General features: G+C 50.2%; 2 protein-coding genes across 2 annotated transcripts; both read right to left on the bottom strand.

The window, feature by feature from the left end:
- Positions 1-334: 334 nt before the first annotated feature.
- Positions 335-1,282, bottom strand: LOC141937117 (olfactory receptor 14A16-like). The gene has a single exon (XM_074854547.1). It carries the CDS (start codon positions 1,280-1,282, stop codon positions 335-337), a length of 948 nt encoding a protein of 315 aa, XP_074710648.1.
- A 15,122-nt stretch (positions 1,283-16,404) lies between these two features.
- LOC141937063 (olfactory receptor 14A16-like) lies at positions 16,405-17,352 on the bottom strand. Its single transcript, XM_074854466.1, has one exon. It carries the CDS (start codon positions 17,350-17,352, stop codon positions 16,405-16,407), a length of 948 nt encoding a protein of 315 aa, XP_074710567.1.
- Between the last annotated feature and the right edge of the window lie 4,542 nt (positions 17,353-21,894).

Here is a 21,894-nt window from a genome sequence, read left to right as displayed (position 1 = left end):
ACAGGAACTGCCCCTGTAGCTCCAGAGAAGGTCTCAAAGGAAGGATCTCAGGCAAGTCACTGCAACGTTCTTTGTTTTGTTTAAACACACAAAGGGCACAGCTCCTTATTTACACAGACTCTGGGTAACATAAAATCTGGATAGACACATAATTAAAAATGGCACAAATAACGAAATTTCATTATGGACAACATTATGCAAAGTAAAACAAAGCAAATAAACACCAAACCCACAATCAAAACCAACAAAACCAAAAAAGTATGAGCTTGGCCTGTAAGGAGTTACATTCTGAGTGATTCCCAGAAGATGCCAAGCAGTTCATTGCTTTTGAAAATCATCCAGACATCAGTTTCCTCAGGGCATCCTTGATCTCCTGGTTCCTCATGCTGTAGATGAGGGGGTTCAATGCTGGAGGCAGCACCGAGTACAGAAATGACACCACCAGGTCCAGGGTTGGAGAGGAGATGGAGGGAGGTTTCAGGTAGGCAAACATGCCAGTGCTGATAAAGAGGGAGACCACGACCAGGTGAGGGAGACACGTGGAAAAAGCTTTGTGCCGTCCCTGCTCAGAGGGGATCCTCAGCACGGCCCTGAAGATCTGCACATAGGACACCACAATGAAAACAAACCAAACAAAAGCTAAACAGGCACTAACCATGATAAGCCCAACTTCCCTGAGGTAGGAGTGTGAGCAGGAGAGCTTGAGGATCTGTGGGATTTCACAGAAGAACTGGTCCACAGCATTGCCTTGGCAGAGTGGTAGTGAAAATGTGTTGGCCGTGTGTAGGAGAGAATTGAGCAACCCAGTGCCCCAGGCAGCTGCTGCCATGTGGACACAAGCTCTGCTGCCCAGGAGGGTCCCGTAGTGCAGGGGTTTGCAGATGGCAACGTAGCGGTCATAAGACATGACAGTAAGAAGATACAATTCTGTTGTAGCAAAAAAAAAGAAAAAAAAGACCTGTGCAGCACATCCATAGTAGGAGATGTCCCTGATATTCCAGAGGGAATTGTCCATGGCTTTGGGGAGAGTGGTGGAGATGGAGCACAGGTCAAGGAGGGAGAGGTTGAGGAGGAAGAAGTACATGGGGGTGTGCAGGTGGTGGTCACAGGCGATGACGGTGATGATGAGGCCGTTACCCAGGAGGGCAGCCAGGTAGATGCCCAGGAAGAGCCAGAAGTGCAAGAGCTGCAGCTCCCGTCTGTCTGCGAATGCCAGGAGGAGGAACTTGGTGATGGAGCTGCTGTTGGACATTTGCTTCTTGTGGGCATGGGGCCTGTCCATGGAAGAAAAGATAGTGAAGGGTTAGGATTGAATTCTCTGGGCAAAGCTTGCTCCATTTCTGACAGAACCCACACCCCCCTCGTCTCTGTCCTTCCAGAAAGACCTTCATGCAGCTCCTGCACTGGAGCTCTGGTGTTTGCTGAGTGAGGGTGCAGTGGGGAGCAAGGGATTCTGCTGTGGGCTCTGCAGGAGTCAGTCCTGCGGTGCCCTAACAGGCAGAGAGGAACCCGCAGTGATCGCTGTTTAACTCCACTCCTGAAATCCAAGAGATTTCAGCTTTGTCCTTCCCAGTGCCCCTGGCTGCAGAGCAGAGCTGTGGGGCTTTTTTGTCTGGTATGTGCAGGGGCTCAGGACACTCTCAGACAAGTGCTAACTAGAACTGGGATCTTAGCGCCCGCTCCAGAAAGGAGAAATAAATTCCCATCTCCCACTGCCCTCCCAGCAAAACAAGAGGACACTTACCGTGTTAACTGCTGTGAAGTACTCTTCTTCTTTGAGCTCTCAGCACCCTCCCACTCCCATCTGCCTTTCCCCTCTCTCTCTGCCCGGCTCCTCTGCCCTCGGTGTCTGCAGGCAGTGCCCTCAGCCCTGCTGCACTTTGCAGAAGAGCTGCTCCTGGGCAGAGCTGTCTCTCTGCAGTGCTGCCCACTTGCCCTGAGCTCCCTCTGTCCCAGGAGCCTGGCTCAGCTCCGCAGCAGAGGACCAGCCCAAGGCATTTTAATGACCCCTCAGGTGGGTTTGTTGCTGAGTCCATGAACCTCAGTCAGCAATAGGAAGATGAAGATGTTGCTCAAGAACTCCAAGACAGATGCAAACTCCAAAGCTTCTTGGAGTGTTAATGGGTCCCAGTGAGGACCATTACTGACAAAGCCTCCCCAGGGGCTGGTTAGAGCAGAAAACTCCAGGCAGAGATGACAGGTAAACAAAGACCATGTAAAGGTGGAACAGATTCTGAGTAAACCTGGATGTGTTATGTTAAGCCAAAGGGCCAAGTGCTGACTCCCAGCCTCTGGGAAGGCAGATCCTGTCCCTTAAACATTCCTCAGGGCTCTTCCTGGGGCAGTGTGATGTGGGGATATTCAATGCCCAGGGCAGGACTACAGCATGAGTAGTCCTTCTGGGTCTCTCCTGGGTGAGGCAAGGACAGAATGCGGTCTTGTGAACAAGGTGAAGGTATCTACTGGCAGGTCTTGTTTGCAGAAACAACAGCCACAACCAAGGTGATGAAAAGATCAGCTCTGTTGTGGGCTTTCAGCCTTGCCACAGCTCCCAACTCTCTACCACAGTCTGTCCTACAGTGTCCCATGCCTGCAACTCTTCCCTTGAAGACTGTGGACACCTAAACCTCTTCTCACTCTGACATCTCACTACCCTCACTGATAGCTCTCTGTCCTCCCAGGCTCTTCCTTGAAACACAAAGCCATGGCCTGATCCAGACTCCCTCTGGGTGGCCAGTTGCACCACAGCACTGCCTTTGGAGGGACATTTCTTTCTCCTCATGTCTAGTCTCAAACTCCCACAGCGCACTTTCTGTCACTCTTCCTTCTTCCTGATTTTTTCCACTATGAAACAAGTGCCACCATCTCAGAAACTGCCCTTCAAGCAGTTGCAGTTTCTCACTGTGCTGCTCTGAGCCTCCACTTCACCCGGCTGAAGAAGCTCAGGTCCCTCAGCCTTCCTCACAGGCCATGTGCTTGAGGCCCCAAACCCCATCTTGGCAAACCTCCTCTGGACCCTCTCCAGTTCCTCCTCACTTGTCCAAAGCAGGAAGCCCCACAGACAGACACAGTAGTCCACCAGTGGCCACACCAGAGCTGACTCGAGGGAGATTTGAAGACTGAAGCACTGTTTGCTCAGGTGTTTCTGCACAGACAGATCACCCTGATGGTGTTGTCTCCTACAAGATAGCAGTGTGAGGAGTTACAGAGCACCTCAAACACTAGAAGGATGTACTACTTTAATGGAATTGCTGTCCAATGTATTATTAACCACACTGACCATCTCAAAAAGAGTTACAGAGCAAGGAAGGCTAGGGCCAGTAAGAAAAGAGAAAGCAGAGGTGGGCTGTTTGGGTGACAGGGTATAAGGATGATCACAAAATGAAGGTCTCTGATGGGGGAAAAGAAAAAGAAAACAGAAAGTGAAACAAAGGACACGATCATGGCAATTTGGGGATACCTGTCAAGCAGCTCTGCATCTAAACAGCAGTGAGTGGTGAAGGACAAGAAAGACACAGATGATGGGAACATAATTATCTTTGACTTAATCCATGGTCATAGGGAAGCCAAGTGCTTTCCCTACCGTCGCTAAACATGTGGTAGAAGGAAATGAATAATCACTCATGCTGGAAGGGACCTCAGGAGGTTTCTAGGCTGATCTGCTGCTCACAGCAAGGGCAGCTGTCAGGTCACACCAGGTACTTCAGGGATTTATTCCTTCTGGGTTTGAAAATTTCCAAGGATTGACGCAACCTCTCTGGGAAACTTGTTCCAGGGCTTGACTGTATTCACGAATAAACAGTTCTTCCTCTTGTTTCCACAGAGGCCATCATCCTCTCATCACACACAGCAGGGAAGAGCCTGGACCCATCTTGCTGATGAACATGGTCTCACCAAAGCCTTCTCTTCTCCTCATTTAACAAACCCAGCTCCTGCCCCCTCCCATAGTGACAAATCCAAGTGTGTAACTGCATACCTAGGATATCCAGGGCTCTTCAATCCTACTCCATTTTATTGGGTTTGCATGGGACCTCGGGGACATTGGACTATCTTTACCCTCATGCTATGACTTTCTGTAGGAGTCACTCCCACTCTTCATCCTTTTGCAGTGTCGAGGTGTTGCAGGCTGTACGCAGGGCCTGTTCTGTCTGAAGCAGCAGTCAGTCACAATGGAACTTTGAGTTCCAGGCTCAAACAGCCACATGACACCACTGAGTGTCTGGCTCTAGGATTACCGTGCTGGTGCTAACCCACAGGCAGAGGAGGAATTCATGGTTGCAAGAATTGCAGTAGCTGTCATTGGAGATGACCAAATCCCTGAACCATTCATGTTGGAAGGGACCTTGGGAAGGCTCTAGACCAGCCTCCTGCTCATATCAGGATCAACACAACATTCAACGCAAGTTTTGTTTGACAGTCCTGGCAATGTGTTCTGGGGACTTTGTCTGAGATCCTGGGTGAGACTGAATCTTGGAGATCCTGAGAATCCTCTGAGGAAGTTCATAGTGCCTCTTCCTGCTGGTAAGGATAGTCAGAGGAGACCTGGACTTCTGACAAGCTGCCAGAACCCTCTACCAGGTTCCAAAGAGCCCTGTCAGCTCTGCTTCATCCAAGGGTGTATTGCTGAAAGGCTACTGAAACTTGTCCAGCCCTTGGAATGTTATCCCAGCTGCTCTTCCACATGAGCACCACTGATACTGCCCCAGGACACCTAGAAAGTATCAAGCATGATGACATGACTCTGGATGTGACAGTCAAAGGCATGGGGGGCAGGTGGTGTTCTCAATCCTTCTGCTGAGGGGGAAGTTTGGAGAAGTGTAGGTAGACAATTGGTTGTGCGGCTGGTGTCAGCAACAGGGTTTTTATGACTATGAGACCCTTTCTAAGGATCAAAAGCTGCTAGGAAGAGAAGGGAACCATCTGATTAAGGGGGGCAAAAGTGTCTCTGACAACAGGCTGGCCAACCTGGTAAGAGCATTAAACTGGTATGACTGAGGAAGGAAGACAGTGACCAAGTGAGGAAGTGTTGGATGGTACTGACAAGGAAAGGGTCTTGCATGATGAGAGCAGAAGGGAGATGGTAATTAGCAAAACAGAGCTGAGAAGGAAACACCTCAAACATATGCACATAAATAAGGAGATGCTACAGGACAGCACCATGGAAATGATCTCTTGCCCTTTCTGGGAGATCAGCATGGCTGGACACCTCTTTTGAGTGCTTGCACAGTAATTCATGCAGTGTGAGAAACAAATGAGAAAAATTAGAAGTCGTGGAATTTACAGAGCCCCAAGGACATTTACATTAATGGAGCTGTGGTTCACAGCTCTCACAGCTGGAGTGTGATGAAGGGTGGGTACAGGCTCTTTAGAAGGAAAGGATGAGAAGGCAAGGAGGAGGAGTTGCTGTTACTGTGAGAAAGCAGTGAGAATGCATGGTGCTGTGCCTGGGGAGAGGTGATGAGTCAGCTGAGAACCAGTGGATTAGTGGACAGAGCAACACCCGTGACACTGTAGTGGGTGTCTGCTACAGGCAATGGGGCAGACTCAGGAAGAAGTAGGTGAGGCCTTTTCAGACATTTCTGGGACAGCTCCTTGCGGGCAACTTGAAGCCCCCAATATCTGCTGGATGGGAAACAGAGCAGGGCAGGAGCTATGTATAAGGCTTCTGCAGGGCAGCAGAGATAACCTCCCAAGACTTCAGCGACTTCTTTGCCTCACGCTTTAATAATACTGATAGACCTTGGGTTGCCTGGTCCTCTGAGCTGGAGGACCATGACTGTGGGAACAGTGACCTTCCACTGGTGGATGCTGAAATCGTAAGGGATCAGTTGTTGTTGTGGTTTGAACTTAGCTGGTAGTGAATCATCACATGGCCAGTTATTTACTCTGCCCCCCCCCCCTCCCACCCCATGAAATAGGGGAGGGACAAAAAAAGAAGAAATGTGTAGGTTAAATGAAAAAGAAAAAAACTACTAGCAAATACAACAGTAATGATAGTAGTCCAAAATGGGTAAAATGCAGCAGTGGTCACCGAACAGCGACTGGTGGAGAGCCTGTCCCCAGCACTGATCTCGACCGCACTAGAGAAACTCCGTCCAGCCAATCTGGAAACCAAAAACAAACAACTCGCGTGGAGAGCACGTGCCTGTCTATAGGCTGAGCTTTGACATCACATGACATGGAATGCTCCAGTGATTGATCAGGACCCAGCCCTTCAGCTGTGCTCCCTCTCAACCCAAGGAAAGTTAACTCTATCCTGGTCAAAAATGGGACATTTTGCAGTAAAAGACTGAAAAAGGCCCATGTGAGTTGCTGGTGAATGGGGAGGGGGTTTCACAGCAGCAGAGAAAGATGGGGATGAGTGACTCAGCGCTGCCTTTGCTTTAGACTTTACCGAAAAGGTCTCCCAGGACTCTGTTCAGTGAAAGGGCTCCTATTGACACCCTTCTTCCGCCTGGAGAAGGGATGGCTGAGGGGCACCACACAGCCAGGGGGGCCTCACCTTTTTCACCATGAGGCTAGCCAAGCATTGGAACAAGCGTTGGTCCCCCTGAGAGATTGTGAAGTCCTCCATTCTTGCAGGTTTTCAAGACCCAGATGGACTAAGCCCTAAGAAGCCATGTCTCACCATATACCTGAGCCTGCTTTGAGCAGAGGGTTTTCCCACAGACCTCCCAAGATCAACACTGAACCTCAAAGATCTTATTATCCTCTGATGTCCCATCTGATATCTGACCAGCCAAAGAGAGAGCAGATGTTTATGTGACAGAGATGTTCCTGTGTTTTATGTGATCAGATAAGTCAGTGAACATCTCCACTGCACTGACTGCAAGGGGAGCCTGGGAGGCACTGCCTCAGACAGCTCTACATTACCCCTGCAGCTCACTGCATCCAGCTTTAACACCCCAAAGGCCATGGTCTGCACCCTGAAACTCCTACTTGTAGGTTCTCGGAATCAGGGAAGCTGAATGCCACCTGTGACTGAAATACATTCCTACTGTTCAGGGACAGCAAGGAGTTTCTCCTTCTGGTGCATTCCCATGCCACGTGGACTCCACCTTGGATTTGTTTCCCCTCGTTTCAGACAACTGCTCTTTGGGTGTCTGTCCACTCTTGCTCGTACAGTCTCCTCCTGCAGTTGACAGCGGGTCTTCAACCTCCTCCACTGTAATTCATCCTCACAAAAATTTAAAGCACTTGGTTCCTTCATTGTCTTGGCCTCCAGGCACCTGCTCAGCCCTCACACAGCCTGGGTATTGGCTCACTCCTGGGCACTTCTTTCCAGGTGAGCCCCCTCCAACTTGCAGTCCCAGCTGTGGTTCTGAGGGGAGATGCTGCTTGGTGTCAGGTCTTCTCCAGAGCAGACAGGGCTGAGCAGGGTGTCCATGAGTGTGACCTGCCCTCCTGCCTGCTGCAGCTGGTCAGGGGGCTGGAACAGAGGTGTCCTCACAGCCAGTACCCAGACAGGCACCTTTGCCCTGCCTCACCGTTCCTGTTTGGACACAGGCAGGTGATGACTGACTAGGGCTGCACTCTGATACTCATGAACAAGGCAGAACTGGATGAGGATGTGAATGCTGAGGGCAGCCGTGGCTGCACTGACCATGGCAGAGGAAAAAGACAAACAGCGGAATGACAGCCTTGGCCTGCAGCACAGCACATTTCACACGGTTCAGCATCTGCTTGACAGGATCCTGGAGAGCCAAGATCTGTGGAGCCCTCTTGGATCTTCAGGGCCAACAACATCAAAGCCCAGCAACACCTCAGTCTGATGTTCTGGGAGTTGAGCAGGGCCTAACTGCAGGCTGGTGGGGATGGACAGGGATCTTCTGGCTGAATCGTTCACACACCAGAAGGCATTGCACAAGGGTGGAAGAGGGAACAGTTTGTCCAGGAGGGAGATACAGACATGGCCTTGGGGTACAGGTGTGGAGGCAGGAAATCCAAATCTCGTCTGAAGCTGAAACCAGAAAGAGGATGACAACTCTTTTTTTTACCCATCTTCTTCTCCTGATAGGATCTGACCCCAGATCTCCCTGATCCTTGAGTCTCCGACAAACATCTGTGCAGGCAGGGTTCCACTCATGGCAGAGGAAGGTGTGTCTGGGGAGCACTTGCACCACTTGAGCACACACAGGTCCATGGGACCAGAGGGGATGGGCCCAAGTGTGCTGGGAGAGCTGGCTGGGGTCATTGCAAGGCTGCTCCTGGTCACCTTAGAAATGTCAGGGCAAACAGGGTTGAAAATGTCAGACATTGCACCCATTTTCAAGCAGGGCAACAAGGACCACCCATGGAACTACAGGCTATTCAGTCACAACTCAGTCCCCGGGAAGGTGATGAAGCAAATTAATTTGAGAAATTCTTTTGCCCACATCCATCAGCTGTTGATCTCTGAGATGCCCTGGGGCAGCTGAAGTACCCACAGGGTGCTTGGAAGGGTGACCCAGGATGGATGGAAACCCTTCTGGAGCATTCCTGGTCACGAGGAAAAGGTTCTCCAGACACCTCAGTGGAGACAACTCCTTTGTCTCCATTGACTAGGAAGGGAATTCTAGACAACTAGATTTGACATAGACATCTGCGGGGAGGTGTCTGATGTTTGGGGAGACCAGTGTCCTCCCTTTCTTCACCTAAAAAGGAGTCACTCTTCATTTACCCTGGAGGCAATAAAAAGGAAGCATTCATGGATGATCCAGAGAACCTTTGAGTAGACACTGTAACACAGATGTGTAGAGACAAGTACAAACCCAGGGTGTTTCACTGCAGGTGGTCACCCAGCTTCCCCGTATCAGGTGAGAGAGCCTGCCACCTTAGTGGTGACTCTTTGTGCAAGGCATGCGGAGTGGTAACTATGCTGCTCGGTGGGGAGTGGTTTTAGTGTGCTGGAATCTCTTCAAGACATAGAAATATCTTTCTTTTATGCTGCAGGCCGGAGTATGATTAAAATGTTTTTAAAACGCCAGTAAAAATGAAACAAAGAAGAAATAAGAAATGATGAAATGCAAATACATTTTCTAATATTTTTTCATCTTTTTTCAAATTTTCAGTGTTTATATTCCTATAGTTTAGCTTTGCTTTTTTTTTTTTTTTGATATACCAGTCTTTGAGGTATTTCATGAACATTTTTTTTAATTATGATTTTGAAAGACAAATATATTTCCAGAACCAGGGTGGGATATAGCTACAGAAAAACAGATGCCCTGAGGCACAGGGAAAGAGACGCCTGGTGGCAGTGCAGGTGTCCTGGGCCCCTCTGCCCAGCCTCTACCAGCAGCTCCTGAGGCCCTCTGGTCTCCTGCAGGAGACCTCCTGGTCTGTGTGACAGTGGCCAGTCCCAGGGAAATACGTCAGATACACTGGGACGTCTGCAAGGGGCACTTGATGTCTATGGTCAGACAGCTGAGCTCCGCCTGGAAACTGGAGGAACTCCCTGAGACTTTTAAAAAACACCTGAGCACCTTTTCGTCAACTGAGAAGACTGAAAACTTTGAATAAAGTGATGATGTTTTTCCACCATGAACAAATGGGAATTTCTCGGAAGTGTATTAACTGAAACTGAAGCTCTGAGCTTCAGGGAGTTAGAAGCCTGCCTTTGTCTTTCAGCAGGATAATTCTCTCTTCAGCCACCTCCTTCATTGTGTTCATATCTCTCATTTCCCATCCATCTGTCTGAAACATTGCTAGTGAGGTTCTCCCCTGGGGATGGTGAACCTCAGTGGAGGCAGCTTCCCCTTAGCACACAGTTGAGCAGTGGGGGTTGTTGTTTGTTAAACTTTCCCATGTTTTCCTTCTGTTTGTTTGCAGTGAACAGAAATTCTGTTGTCCCTGTGTGCAGCCAGGTCTGTGAGGGAAGGCAGTGGGAGCTGGTGCAGAGGAGCTGTAACCTCCAGCTGCAGCTGGGGTGGAGAAGTCTGATGTCAGGAGAAGTGCTGAAAGTCCCAGGGGGCCGATGGGAGAAATGGCCGGGCTGGGGAGGTGAGGAATCAGGTTGTCCATGCAGTGTCTGACCTTCAGGAGGAGCTGGTCCTACCCCTCCTGGCAGCAGTAGGAGACCTCCTGCATCAACATCAATTAAGAGAATGCTGCCATCACTTCTGCTGTAAACTGAAGAAGTCATAGAAGACACTTAAAAAATACTTCTGTATTAAATGCTTAGTGAAAAATTCCCCTTTACGTGCACTCCAGAGACCTCTCCAGTTAGCTACCCAAGACATGAAGTCTGAAGAACATAACTGGAAGAGACATGGCATTTTGCATTTTAATGAGCCCCATGGTGTCTTTGGTGCTGAGATCATGAGCCTCCGACACTGAGAGGAGCCTGAAGAAACAGCTGAAGAAGTCAGGGTCAGAAGCAATGCCTACAGTTCCAAGGAGTGTTAATGGGTCCCACTGAGGGCCATCCCCAACAAAGCCTCCCCAGGAGCTGGTTAGAGCAGAAAGGTGGAGGCAGGAATGAGAGGTAAGCAAACACAGTGTAAAGGTGGTTCTGATGCTCAGTCTGCCTTAATGAAGCCAAAGGGCCAAAGCCTGACCTGCAACCCCTGGGAAGGGAGATCCTGTCCCTCACCCATTGCCCAGGGCTCTTCCTGGGGCAGTGTCATGTGGCAATGTGTGGTACCAAGGGCAGGACTATGGTATGGAACTGATGGGTCTGTCCTGGGTGGGGCAAGGAGGCCATGAGGTCCTGGTGCCTTAAGATTGAAGTTTGTCCTGGTAGGCATTAGCTGTAGAGGCAACAACCATAGGCAAGGGGGAAAAGTCCTTGGCCCTGTTGCGGGTTCTCAGCCTTGCCAGAGCCTTCAACTGCCTTTACCACAGGTTGTCCTCAGTGTCCCACACCTGTAGCTCTTTCCCTGCAGGCTCTCAACATCATCAATTCCTCCCCATCCTGCTCTCAACTCAGAACTCACTGCCCTTCCTGATGTAGAATATAATAGAATAGAGTATTGCAGTTGGAAGGGACCATCTAGTCAACCCATCTGACCAGTTCAGGGCTGCCCAAGTTAAAGCTCTTATTAAGGGCATTGTCCAAATGCCTCTCAAACACTGAACAGCTTGGGGGATAGACCACCTCTCTAGGAAGCCTGTTCCAGTGTTTGTCCATCATTTCAATAAAACAAATGCTTCCTCATGTCCAGTCTAAACCTCCCCTGCCACATCTTTGAACCATTCCCACATGTCCTATCCCTGGATCCCAGGGAGAAGAGAGCAGCACCTCCCACTCCATTTCCCCTCCTCAGGAAGCTGCAGACAGCAATGGGGTCATACCTCAGCCTCCTCTTCTGAAAACTGGACAAACCCTGGTCCTCAGCTGTTCCCCATGTGACATTCCTTTCAGCTCTGTCACCAGCTTTATTGCCCTCCTCTGGATGCATTCAAGGACCTTCACATCCTTCTTCAGTTGTGGGGCCCAGCACTGCAGACAGTATTCAATGTGAGGCCACACCAACACTGAATATCTCTCCATCCTCCCTGGATCTTCCTTGAAACACAAAGCTATGGGATGGTCCAGACTCCCTCTGGGTGACTTGTTGCTGCACAACGCTGCCATTGGAGTGACAATTCTTTAACTTCATGCACATTCTCAATCTCCCAAGAATCTCTTTGTTCCATTATGTCTTTCTCATGCTGTTTTCCACCACGAAGAAAAGCTCCATCACCTCTGAAACCACCCTTCAAGCACTCTCAGGCTAATCCTTTACTGCCTGGATCCTCCATGCTGTTGAGCTGAAGATGCCCATGTCCCTCCACCTCTACACACAGGTCATGTAATTGATGCCCTGAACCCCATCTTTGCAGACCTCCCCCCACACCCTCCACTTCCTCCCAACTCCTACAAAATAGGAGCTGCACAGAGGGACACATCTGTGTGTGTGGAACCACACCAGTGCTGAGTTGAAGGGGAAGCTAACTCAGGTTTTCTAGGTTGCCACATTCTTCCTAATGTAACCTCCTAGGCAGCTGGCCTTGTTCCTGGGGAGCATGCACCACCGGCTCGTGTGCTGTCCCTCCTAGTGCCCAGGCCCTTCCCTTACAGTCACTGCTCAGCTGGGCAAGTCCTTGCTGGCCCTGATGCACGGGGTTATTCTTCCTCCCAATGCAGAACTGGACACGTCTCCTTGGAAACATCAAGAGGTTTCTATGGTTCATATCCCCAAGTTTCTCAAGGTCCCCTTGGACTAGAAGCTCCTCTTGGTCAGCTGTTAATGTTTGTGTGCTGACGGCTCACCCTGACTGAAGTGTGTCTCACACAATAACAGTGGGAGGACTCTCAACATACTACTGGAAATAAAAGGAGGTACTAGTTCAACTTCTGGCCCAGAGAAGAATTACTGTGGCAACCATCTCTAAAACACCAAAGGAGGATACAAAGCAAGCAAACCCATGGCCAATAGAGCAAGGGCAAATAAGGGTTGATGTGCTAGGCAGTGTTAGTGGGCTGTGTGTATAATTTTAGACAATATGGGATTTGGTCTTAGACCCTCTGTTTACCCAGGAGCTGGCCTCTCCTGACACAGACACTAAAGGAATCATACAGAAGGTGGAAGCAAGGATGGATAACATGGGAGAAATAACCAAACATTGTCCAAGTATGCAGGGATGAGGTTAGGAAAGCTAAAGCCCAAATGGAAATGAATACAGCTGGGGATGTCAAAGACAACAAGAAGGGCTTAATGAAATACACGCGTGACAAAAGTAAGACAATGGAAAATGCAGGCCCATGGTTCAGTGAGACAGGGGAGCTGTTTACACACACATGGAAAAGGCTGAAGTTCTGAATGCCTCCTTTGCCTCCTTGTTTACTAGCAAGACAGGCCTTCAGGAATCCCAGGTCCCAGAGAGCAGGGGGAAAGGATGCAGCAAGGAAGATGTACCCTTGATGGAAGAGTATCAGGTCAAGGAACACTGACCTGATGGTGAAGCGGCCAAACTGGTGATACAGAAGTCCTTGGGCCTGATGGGATGCAGCAATGAGTGCTGAGAGAGCTGGCAGATGTCATTTTAAGGCCAACCTCAATGATCTCTGATTACCTATTGTGACTGGGAGAAGAGCCTGGACACTGAAGGAAAGCAAATGTCACTCCTGTTTTCAAGAATGGCAAGAAGAAGGAACCAGGGAACAAAACATCAGTCAGGCTCAGCTTGACCACTGAGAGGGGAAGGGAAGCTAATCCTAGAAACCACTTCCAGGCATTTTAAAGACAAGAAAATAATCCGGAGTAGTCAGCATGACTACATGCTTACCAACTTGATAAACTTCTCTGATGAAGTGTCTGGCCTGGTAGATGAAGGGAGAGCAGTGGATATTGTCTACCTGGACTTCAGGAAGGCTTTCAACACTCTCTGCCATGAGAAATTCACAGAGAAGCTGTCGATATATGGGCTGGATGAGCAGACTGGGTGGTGGGTAGAAAAGGGGCTGAATGGCAAGACCCAGAGGGTGGTGATCAGCAGGACAAAGTCGAGCTGGAGGCCAGCAGATAGTGGTGTGCCCCAAAAATCCATACTGGGTGCTGTCCTGTTTAACATTTTCCTTACTGAGGTGGAAGATGGGGCAGAGGAGTGGTTGATACACCAAGGCATTGTGCTACCATCCAGAGGGACCTCGACAGCCTGGAGAAATGGGAACAAGAGGAACCTCATGAAGTTCATCAAGGTGAAGGGCAAAGTCCTGCCCCTGGGGAAGAACAGCCCCATGCACTGGTATATGCTGGGGGCAGCCAACTGAAAGCAGCTTGGTTGGAAAGGCCCTGGGGGTCCTGGTGGACACCAGGATGAACCTAAGCCAGTAATGTGCCCTTGGGGCAAAGAAGATGAATGGCATCTTCAGCTGCACTGGACTAAGTATTGCGGGCAGGCACAAAGAAGTGATTGGTCTCTTTATGCAGCACTGGTGAGGCCACCCCTGGAGTCTTGAGTCCAGTGCTGGGCTTCCCAGTACAAGAGAGACAGGGACATACACAAGGGTGATGAAGGGACTGGAGCACCTCCCATGTGAGGAAAGGCTGAGAGAGCTGGGACAGTTTAGCTCAGAGAAGAGAAGGCTCAGGGGGGACTTTATTAGAGTCTAGAAACACCTGAAGGGAGGGTGCACAGAGGTGGAGCCAGGCTCTTTTCAGTGGTGCTCAGTGACAGGACCAGAGGCAGTGGGCACACAAGGGAACACAGGGGATTCTCTGGGAACATCAGGAAATGCTTTTTCACTGTGGCCAAAAGTGGCACAGGTTACCCAGGGAAGTTCTGGGCTCTGCATCCTTGGAGCTATTTAAAAGCTCTCTGGACACAGTTCTGGGTAAGCAGCTTGGGTGTCCCTGGTTTAGCAGGAGGGTTGGACCTGATGATCTCCAGAGGTCCCATTGTAACCTCAACTAGTCTGTGATTCTTTCCACCCTCCCTTCAAATATTTGTGCACAGTGATGAGATTCCCCCTTGAGCCTTCTTGTCTCCAGGCTAAACAGTCCCAGCTCTCTCAGGGAACTCTGGAGAGATGCTCTAGTGCCTAATAGTCTTCATAGGCCCTCAGATGGACTTCCTGCAGCAAGTCCATGTGTTTCCTGTACTGGGGAGCCCTGCACTGATCCCAGCACTCCAGAAGTGGTCTCACCAGTGCTGAGTGGAGGTGCAGGATAAGAGCTGCACCCCCCAGCAACACTCTTCCTAATGCAGCACAGGAGGCTGGTGGCTGCCTTTGCCACAAGCATGCACTGCTGGCTTGTGTTCAGCTTGTTGTCCACCTGGGCCACAAAGTCCTTCCTCACAAAGATGCTTTCCAGTCACTCACACACCAGCATGTACTGGTTCATGGGACTATTCCTCCCCAAGCAGAAGACTTTCCATTTCTCTTGGTCGACATCTGTGAGGTTCCTCTCAGCCCAGTTCACCAGCCTGTCCAGGTCCCTCTCAATGGCAGTGACACTACCTGTGTAGGCATGACTCCTCCTTAATTTTGTGTTATCCTCAAGCTTCTGGAGGGTGCATTCAGTCCCATCATCTAGGTCACAGAATGAAGAAGTTGAACACTCTTGGACCCACTATTGATTCCTGGGGCACACCACTAGCAAGTGGCCTCTAGATGGACTTTGTGCCCATGACCACAGCCCTCTGGGTTCAGCCACTGAGCCAGTTCTAAATCCACATCCCTTTCCACTTATCTAACCCATACTTCTCAGCTTGTCTAGGAGGATGCTATTGCAGAACGACTGACTGGCTCTCCCAGATCCTTCTCACCTTTCTTGAACATAGGGTTGACATTTTTTCTTCCAGACTTCAGGAATCTCTCCCGATACCCAGAACCCTTCAAAAATAATAATTTCATCAGCTAGGTTCCTCAGATCTCATGGGTGAACCCTGTCAGGCCCCAAGGAGTTGTTCATGTCCTGTTTGTCTAAATATTCTCCACAGGGATCAGAGGGACTGCTGGGACTGCTGGGACCTGCACTGCCCTCCCTGCCACCCCTGGACACTCTTGGATCCTGGTGCTTTCACAGTGAGCAGGGGAAGGACGCTGTCTTGCTGCAGTCTGGGTGTAATCCTGGGGGCCTGGCAGTGGTGCTTGGAGGAACTGGGGAGCATTTCCAAAGGCACCAGGTGGATCTCCAGCTCTATCAGCTGTACTTTACTAATGGTGACATGAATCACTCTCCAGGCTCCCTTCCCTATGCCTGTTGGGTCACTTTTGCCCCACCCAGGGTTGCAGAGTCCTCAATCACCTGCAGAAACAGGGATTAACACTTTACTTTTGGGTGACTCAAGCTCAGATAATCTCACACTCTGTGGGGCTCCATTCCCTGCCCGCCCCAGGCACACCCTGTCCCTGCAGATCCCTCACGCTCTCCAGCCAGCTCCAGGTTCCCCTCCTGTAGGCGATGGGCCACCCTCCCATGTGGGACAAGCCTGAGTATGTTCCTCAGTGCCCACTCACCATCTTCACTGTCACAAGGTGCTGGCAGAGGAGACTGAAGTCCAGCTGCCAGCCTCAATGGGCCACATGGTGACTGGGAGCTCTCTGCTCCTGAAGCCATGGAGAATCATAATAAAAACCCCCTCTTTTCCAAATGTAATTCCTTAGGCCTGTTCTTGAGATCCACATTCAAAGAACAGCCCAGCCTTCAAGCATTCTACTGCTGAGATCCCATTTTATTACAGAGGTGTTTTTAGAGAGTTAGAAATATTTTTAGATGGGCTCCAGATGACAGAAAACATTAATGCGTCAGCAGAAGTGGGATGAATCAAAATGTTTGTGTAGGAAAATAATGACAAAGATAAATATGTGAATGATGATGACGATAACTGAAACATTAGCAGTAGTAATAATAATACAAGCAAAAAAACCCAGCTCAGCCCTGCTGTGGGATAAACTGAAAATCATTTGGGGAGAGGGATGGGGCGTTTATAACAGCCTCAAAATTTCCATGAAAACAGCTTCCTCAGGGCCTGCTTCAGCTCCTGGTTCCTCATGCTGTAGATGAGGGGGTTCACTGCTGGAGGCAGCACCGAGTACAGAAATGACACCACCAGATCCAGGGTTGGGGAGGATATGGAGGGGGGCTTAAGGTAGGCAAAAAATGAAGTGCCGACAAACAGGGTGACCACGGCCAGGTGAGGGAGACACGTGGAAAAGGCTTTGTGCTGTCCCTGCTCAGAGGAGATCCTCAGCACGGCCCTCAAGATCTGCACATAGGACACCACAATGAAAACAAAACATCCAAAAGCTGAACAGACACTAACCATGAGAAGTCCAACTTCCCTGAGGTAGGAGTGTGAGCAGGAGAGCTTGAGGATCTGAGGGATTTCACAAAAGAATTGGTCCAGGGTGTTGCCATGGATCTGATCCAGGACATTGCCTTGGCAGAGTGGTAGTGAAAATGTGTTGGCCGTGTGCAGAACAGCCCAGAGAAAACCAGTGCCCCAGGCAGCTGCTGCCATGTGGACACAAGCTCTGCTGCCCAGGAGGGTCCCATAGTGCAGGGGTTTGCAGATGGCAACATAGCGGTCGTAGGACATGACAGTGAGGAGATAAAACTCTGCTGTGATCAAGAAGGCAAACATAAAGACCTGGGCAGCACACCCTTGGTAGGAGATGTCCCTGTTGTCCCAGAGGGAATTGTCCATGGCTTTGGGGAGAGTGGTGGAGATGGAGCCCAGGTCAAGGAGGGAGAGGTTGAGGAGGAAGAAGTACATGGGGGTGTGCAGGTGGTGGTCACAGACGATGGCAGTGATGATGAGGCCGTTGCCCAGGAGGGCAGCCAGGTAGATGCCCAGGAAGAGCCAGAAGTGCAAGAGCTGCAGCTCCCATCTGTCTGCAAATGCCAGGAGGAGGAACTCAGTGATGGAGCTGCTGTTGGACATTTGTTGCCTCTGCAAATTTGAGTCTGGCCAAGGAGGAAAAGTTAGTGAAGGTTTATGACTGACTTTATTGCGCAAAACTTGCTCCATTTCTGACAGAACCCCCACCCCTCCCAGCCTCTGTCTCTCCGGAAAAACCTTCAATACAGATCGTGGGCTGAAGCTCTGGTGTTTGCTGGCTGAGGGGGCAGTGGGGAGCAAGGGATTCTGCTGTGGGCTCTGCAGGAGTCATTCCTGCGGTGCCCCAACAGGCAGAGAGGAACCCGCAGTGATCGCTGGTTAACTCCACTCCTGAAATCCAAGAGATTTCAGCCTTGTCCCTCCCAGTGTCCCCAGCTGCAGAGCAGAGCTGTGGGGCTTTGCTCTTCTTGCTTTTGCTCCTGTTGCTCTGTCCTACCTGAGGAGTGCGTTCTGAAGGCAGACAGCCTGGACATTTCTGCTGTGCTACAAGTGCTCCATGGAGAGTGCGGGAGTGCAAAGGGGAGAGCCTTAGTGCAGAGTGAGGAGAGCCAGGCTGTCCATCAGACTTGCTCTCAGCTGCCCTGGGCTTGCACCTCTGGAATCTGGAGGAGGGTCACACCCAGATGTTCCCTTGACAGGAAATTGGATGCTGCTGAGAGCAGAGGAATCCAGTTGAAAACTCCCCTTCCCAGTAAAGATCTCTGAGCTTTTTGATTCCTTGAAGATGGGGTGTCCTGAAAAAGGACCCAGCTTTATCCCCAGCCCATGGGCAGCATTGCCCAGAGACCCAGAGGCTAGAAGGGGGCTTGGGCACCTTGCTGCCATGGACACATCTGCATGGCAGGACCTGCAGGGCCAGTTGCTGAGCTGCAGCTGAAAGCCCCATCCCTAGAGAGCCTGAAAACAGGAGCAGCAGCAGCAGCAGGGGCAGGTGGAGAACCAAGGAGCAATGCCCCAATGGTTCTGCCAAGGGAGGCAAGGCCAGGGAGGGACAGATGGGTACTCGGGAGAGTCTCCTCTGATGCAGCTCTGGCTGCAGAGGAGGCAGCTCCTGACCTGGACCAGGGGCCTGGAATGCAGAGGCTCTGCTTGGTGTGGGAGGAGACCAGGGGGACTTGTTAGGTAAAAAGTACCTTCACTGAAGGGCTAGTAGGGCAGTGCCCAAATACCACCCCTGCCCAGCTGGTGCTGTCAGCCTGTTTCTCTCACTTCTTGCCAATGCCTCTGGTGCCTGGAGCTGTCCCTGGCTGAAGCTGTTTCTCTCTCCCCTTATCTCCTCCCTGTCAGTGCTCACAGCCCCCATCCCACCCGTTGTGTGCTCAGCTCTGCCCTGCAGACCCCTCCTGGCAGCAGGGCCCTGCCCAGTGGCATCTCTGTGTGTGCTGGGGCTCAGAGAAGTGCTAATGAGAGATGCAGTCTTAGTGCCTTCAACAAAAATATGAAATAACTTCCTATTTCCCATTGTCCACCCAGAAAAACAAGAGGACACTTACCGTGTTAAATGTTATGAAGTTTTCTCTTCCTTTGAACTCTCTCAGCATTGCTTTTCTGCCCTCTGTACCTGCAAGCAGTGTCCTCAGTCCTGCTGCACTTTGCAGAAGAGCTGCTCCTGGGCAGAGCTGTCTCTCTGCAGCGCTGCCCACTTGCCCTGAGCTCCCTCCGTCCCAGGAGCCTGGCTCAGCTCCGCAGCAGAGGACCAGCCCAAGGCATTTTAATGACCCCTCAGGTGGGTTTGGTGCTGAGTCCATGAACCTCAGTCATCAATAGGAAGATGAAGATGTTGCTCAAGAACTCCAAGACAGATGCAAACTCCAAAGCTTCTTGGAGTGTTAATGTGTCCCAGTGAGGATCATTACTGACAAAGCCTCCCCAGGGGCTGGTTAGAGCAGAAAACTCCAGGCAGAGATGACAGGTAAACAAAGGCCATGTCAAGGTGGAACAGATTCTGAGTAAACCTGGATGTGTTACATTCTGCCAAATGTCCAGTTCCTGACCCCCCAGCCCCTGTGAAGGTGGATCCTGTCCCTCACACAATGCTCAGGGCTCTTCCTGGGGCAGTGTGATGTGGGGATGGTCAATGCCAAGGGCAGGACTATGGTCCAACACCTCCCAGGCTCTCGGGTGGGGAAGGGGAGGCCATGAGACCCAGTGCTGTAAGGGGAAGGTGCTTCCTCATTGGCATCAGTGGCAGAGACAACAGCCAGAGCCAAGGGCAGAAAGAGCTCATCTCTGCTGGGGGATTTTCAGATGTAAGTCATCTCTCTACTGCCTCCATCACAGGCTGTCCCACCGTGTCCCACACATGTATTTCTTTGCTGGCTGGAGACATCCAACTGTCTACCAGACCTTGCTCTCACCTGAACATCTCCCTTCCTTTACTGATATCTCTCCATCCTCCCTGTCTGCTCCTGGAAACACAAAGCCTGGGGCTGCTCCAGTCTCCTGGGTGACTTGTTACATGACAGCACTGCCCTTCAAGTGACATTTCTCTGTGCCCAATCTGGGCCTCCACAGCTGCACTTTGTGGCATTAGTTCTTTCTCATGCTGTATCTCACTACAAAGAGAACTCCATCACCTCTGAAATCACCCCTCACTCACTCTCAGGCTACTTCTATAGTGCCTGAAGCCTCCACACCATTGCGCAGATGGTGTCCAGCTCCGTCAGCCACCCCACACAGGTCACGTGTAGTACATCCTGAACTCCATCTTGGCAGACCTTCACTCAAGACTCTTCAGGTCCCCCCTACTTCTCCAGAATGGCGAGCCACACCCTTGGGACACACCCATGTTTGGTCCACACCAGTGCTGAGTGGAGGGGGATTGTGGGGACGAATTCCCGTGCAGGCCACAGGAGACAAGACCACAGACAATCAATATGATTGGAAGTCAAGATCAAACTTTTTAGCTAGCAAGCCCTTATATAGTCTTGTGCCTTCTAAGAATAGCAGCAAGCCCTTATATACTGCTGTGCATGCTTATTTCTAAAAATAGCTCCCCTTGGTACTTTCCACAAACATTGCTACCCGCACACAGCCAGTAGATAAGTTCCTGCTTTTGCAATTCCAGAAGGTCCCTTCTTTATCAGTTTCTTCTTTAACGAGCACATTCTTTTCTTCTGGCCTTCTTGTAACTATTTCTTGTTTTCAGACGTCGTTAATCTTCTGACCCGAGTGCTGGTTGTACTTTTCCATTGTCAGTGTGGGCGGAAAGTTCAGTAAGCCAGCATGTGCAGCCACATCTATCCCCTTTCTTTTTATTAAAGCCTCCATGCTATTTTCCACACAAGACAGACAACATCTCATTAAAATAGGAAGACAACATATCAATAATCCCGCTATTATTATTGGTCCTGCTAACATTCTCAAAAGCTCTATAATCCACTTTGGCCACCCCAGACTTCCTAAAAACTCATCCAAAGGAGAAGAAACTTGTTGAATCTTATGCATATTATCTTGCAGTTGCTGAAACTGATTAGATATCGACTGAGAGTGAGCAGAAAGATTCATACAACACATGCCCTCAAATTCTTCACATCCATGTCCTTGTACCAGTAACAAAAATCTGTAGCCGCTGTATTCTGCAAAACAGCATGCCTTACACTATCTACATCCATCAACAAATTACTTATTATATTAGATGTTAACTTAAATTGTTTTATACTCCAACAAGCCATTTTATTCAAGGTGGATAGGGCTTTTGCAACCCCTACTTCTGGGGCCAAGAGAGAAGGAGCAATAATCTCTCCAGGTCCCCATAATTCCACTTGGTCTTGACAATCTGGGGTGAGTTCATGATGTGTTATGGCCTGTTTTGATCTTTGATGTTCTTTAAGATTTCTTATACTAGGGGCAAATAAAGTCAGCCTTCCCAGGTAACACGGACCTCCAACTACTTTAGCAGGAATCCCTCCCCAAACTCAATCCCCCCATATTAAAAAATACCGAGGTGGTAACCTTTTAGATGAGCCATTATTCCATATTCCTCCTTCTTCAAGATGTAGGCCCATTTTAGAAGCGTGCTGACCACCACAAAACCAAGTTTCATTTATGGGTATCGCGACAGGAGTCACATTCTGTGGGCGGAGCCAAGGGCCAATGGTGCCTGTTTTGAATGAGGTGTAAACACACCAATGGTCACTCGCTGAGGAGACCAGCTCACACCCCACCCCTTGGTAACGAGCTGGGAGGGCTTCCAAATTAGCGTGTGCAGAACCAGCACCACCCACCATTAATTCGGTGATAAGAACCCTGTGGGAGGGCAGCGACCAGGTCACCGAGCTCAGGGTGATCAGGTAGTATTTGACTGGGAGTGCATCTAGGCAGCTTGTAGGGCAGGGCTGAGACCCTGCCACTGGACAAGGTACATTCGGTCCCTGCAAGCAATTGATTAGTACCGGAGAGAGAGGAGGGAAGGAACAGCTCTACAGGGAAGTGAGAGCGCTGTGTGTGTGAAAGAGCACACAGGGGTTGGTTCTCTCCCAGCCAAGGACCATGGTCACAACACGACCCAGAGGCAAAGTGATGAAGAATGTGGGAACTCAGACAGAGGTCCTGCACAAACAGGCAGCTGTGCAGGTCTCTGCT

This window comes from Strix uralensis, chromosome 37 (assembly GCF_047716275.1).
Source record: "Strix uralensis isolate ZFMK-TIS-50842 chromosome 37, bStrUra1, whole genome shotgun sequence".
NCBI classification, from domain to species: Eukaryota; Metazoa; Chordata; class Aves; order Strigiformes; family Strigidae; genus Strix; species Strix uralensis.
The sequence above is the reverse complement of the archived record's forward strand: the minus strand, read 5'-3'. Positions and strand labels throughout refer to the sequence as shown.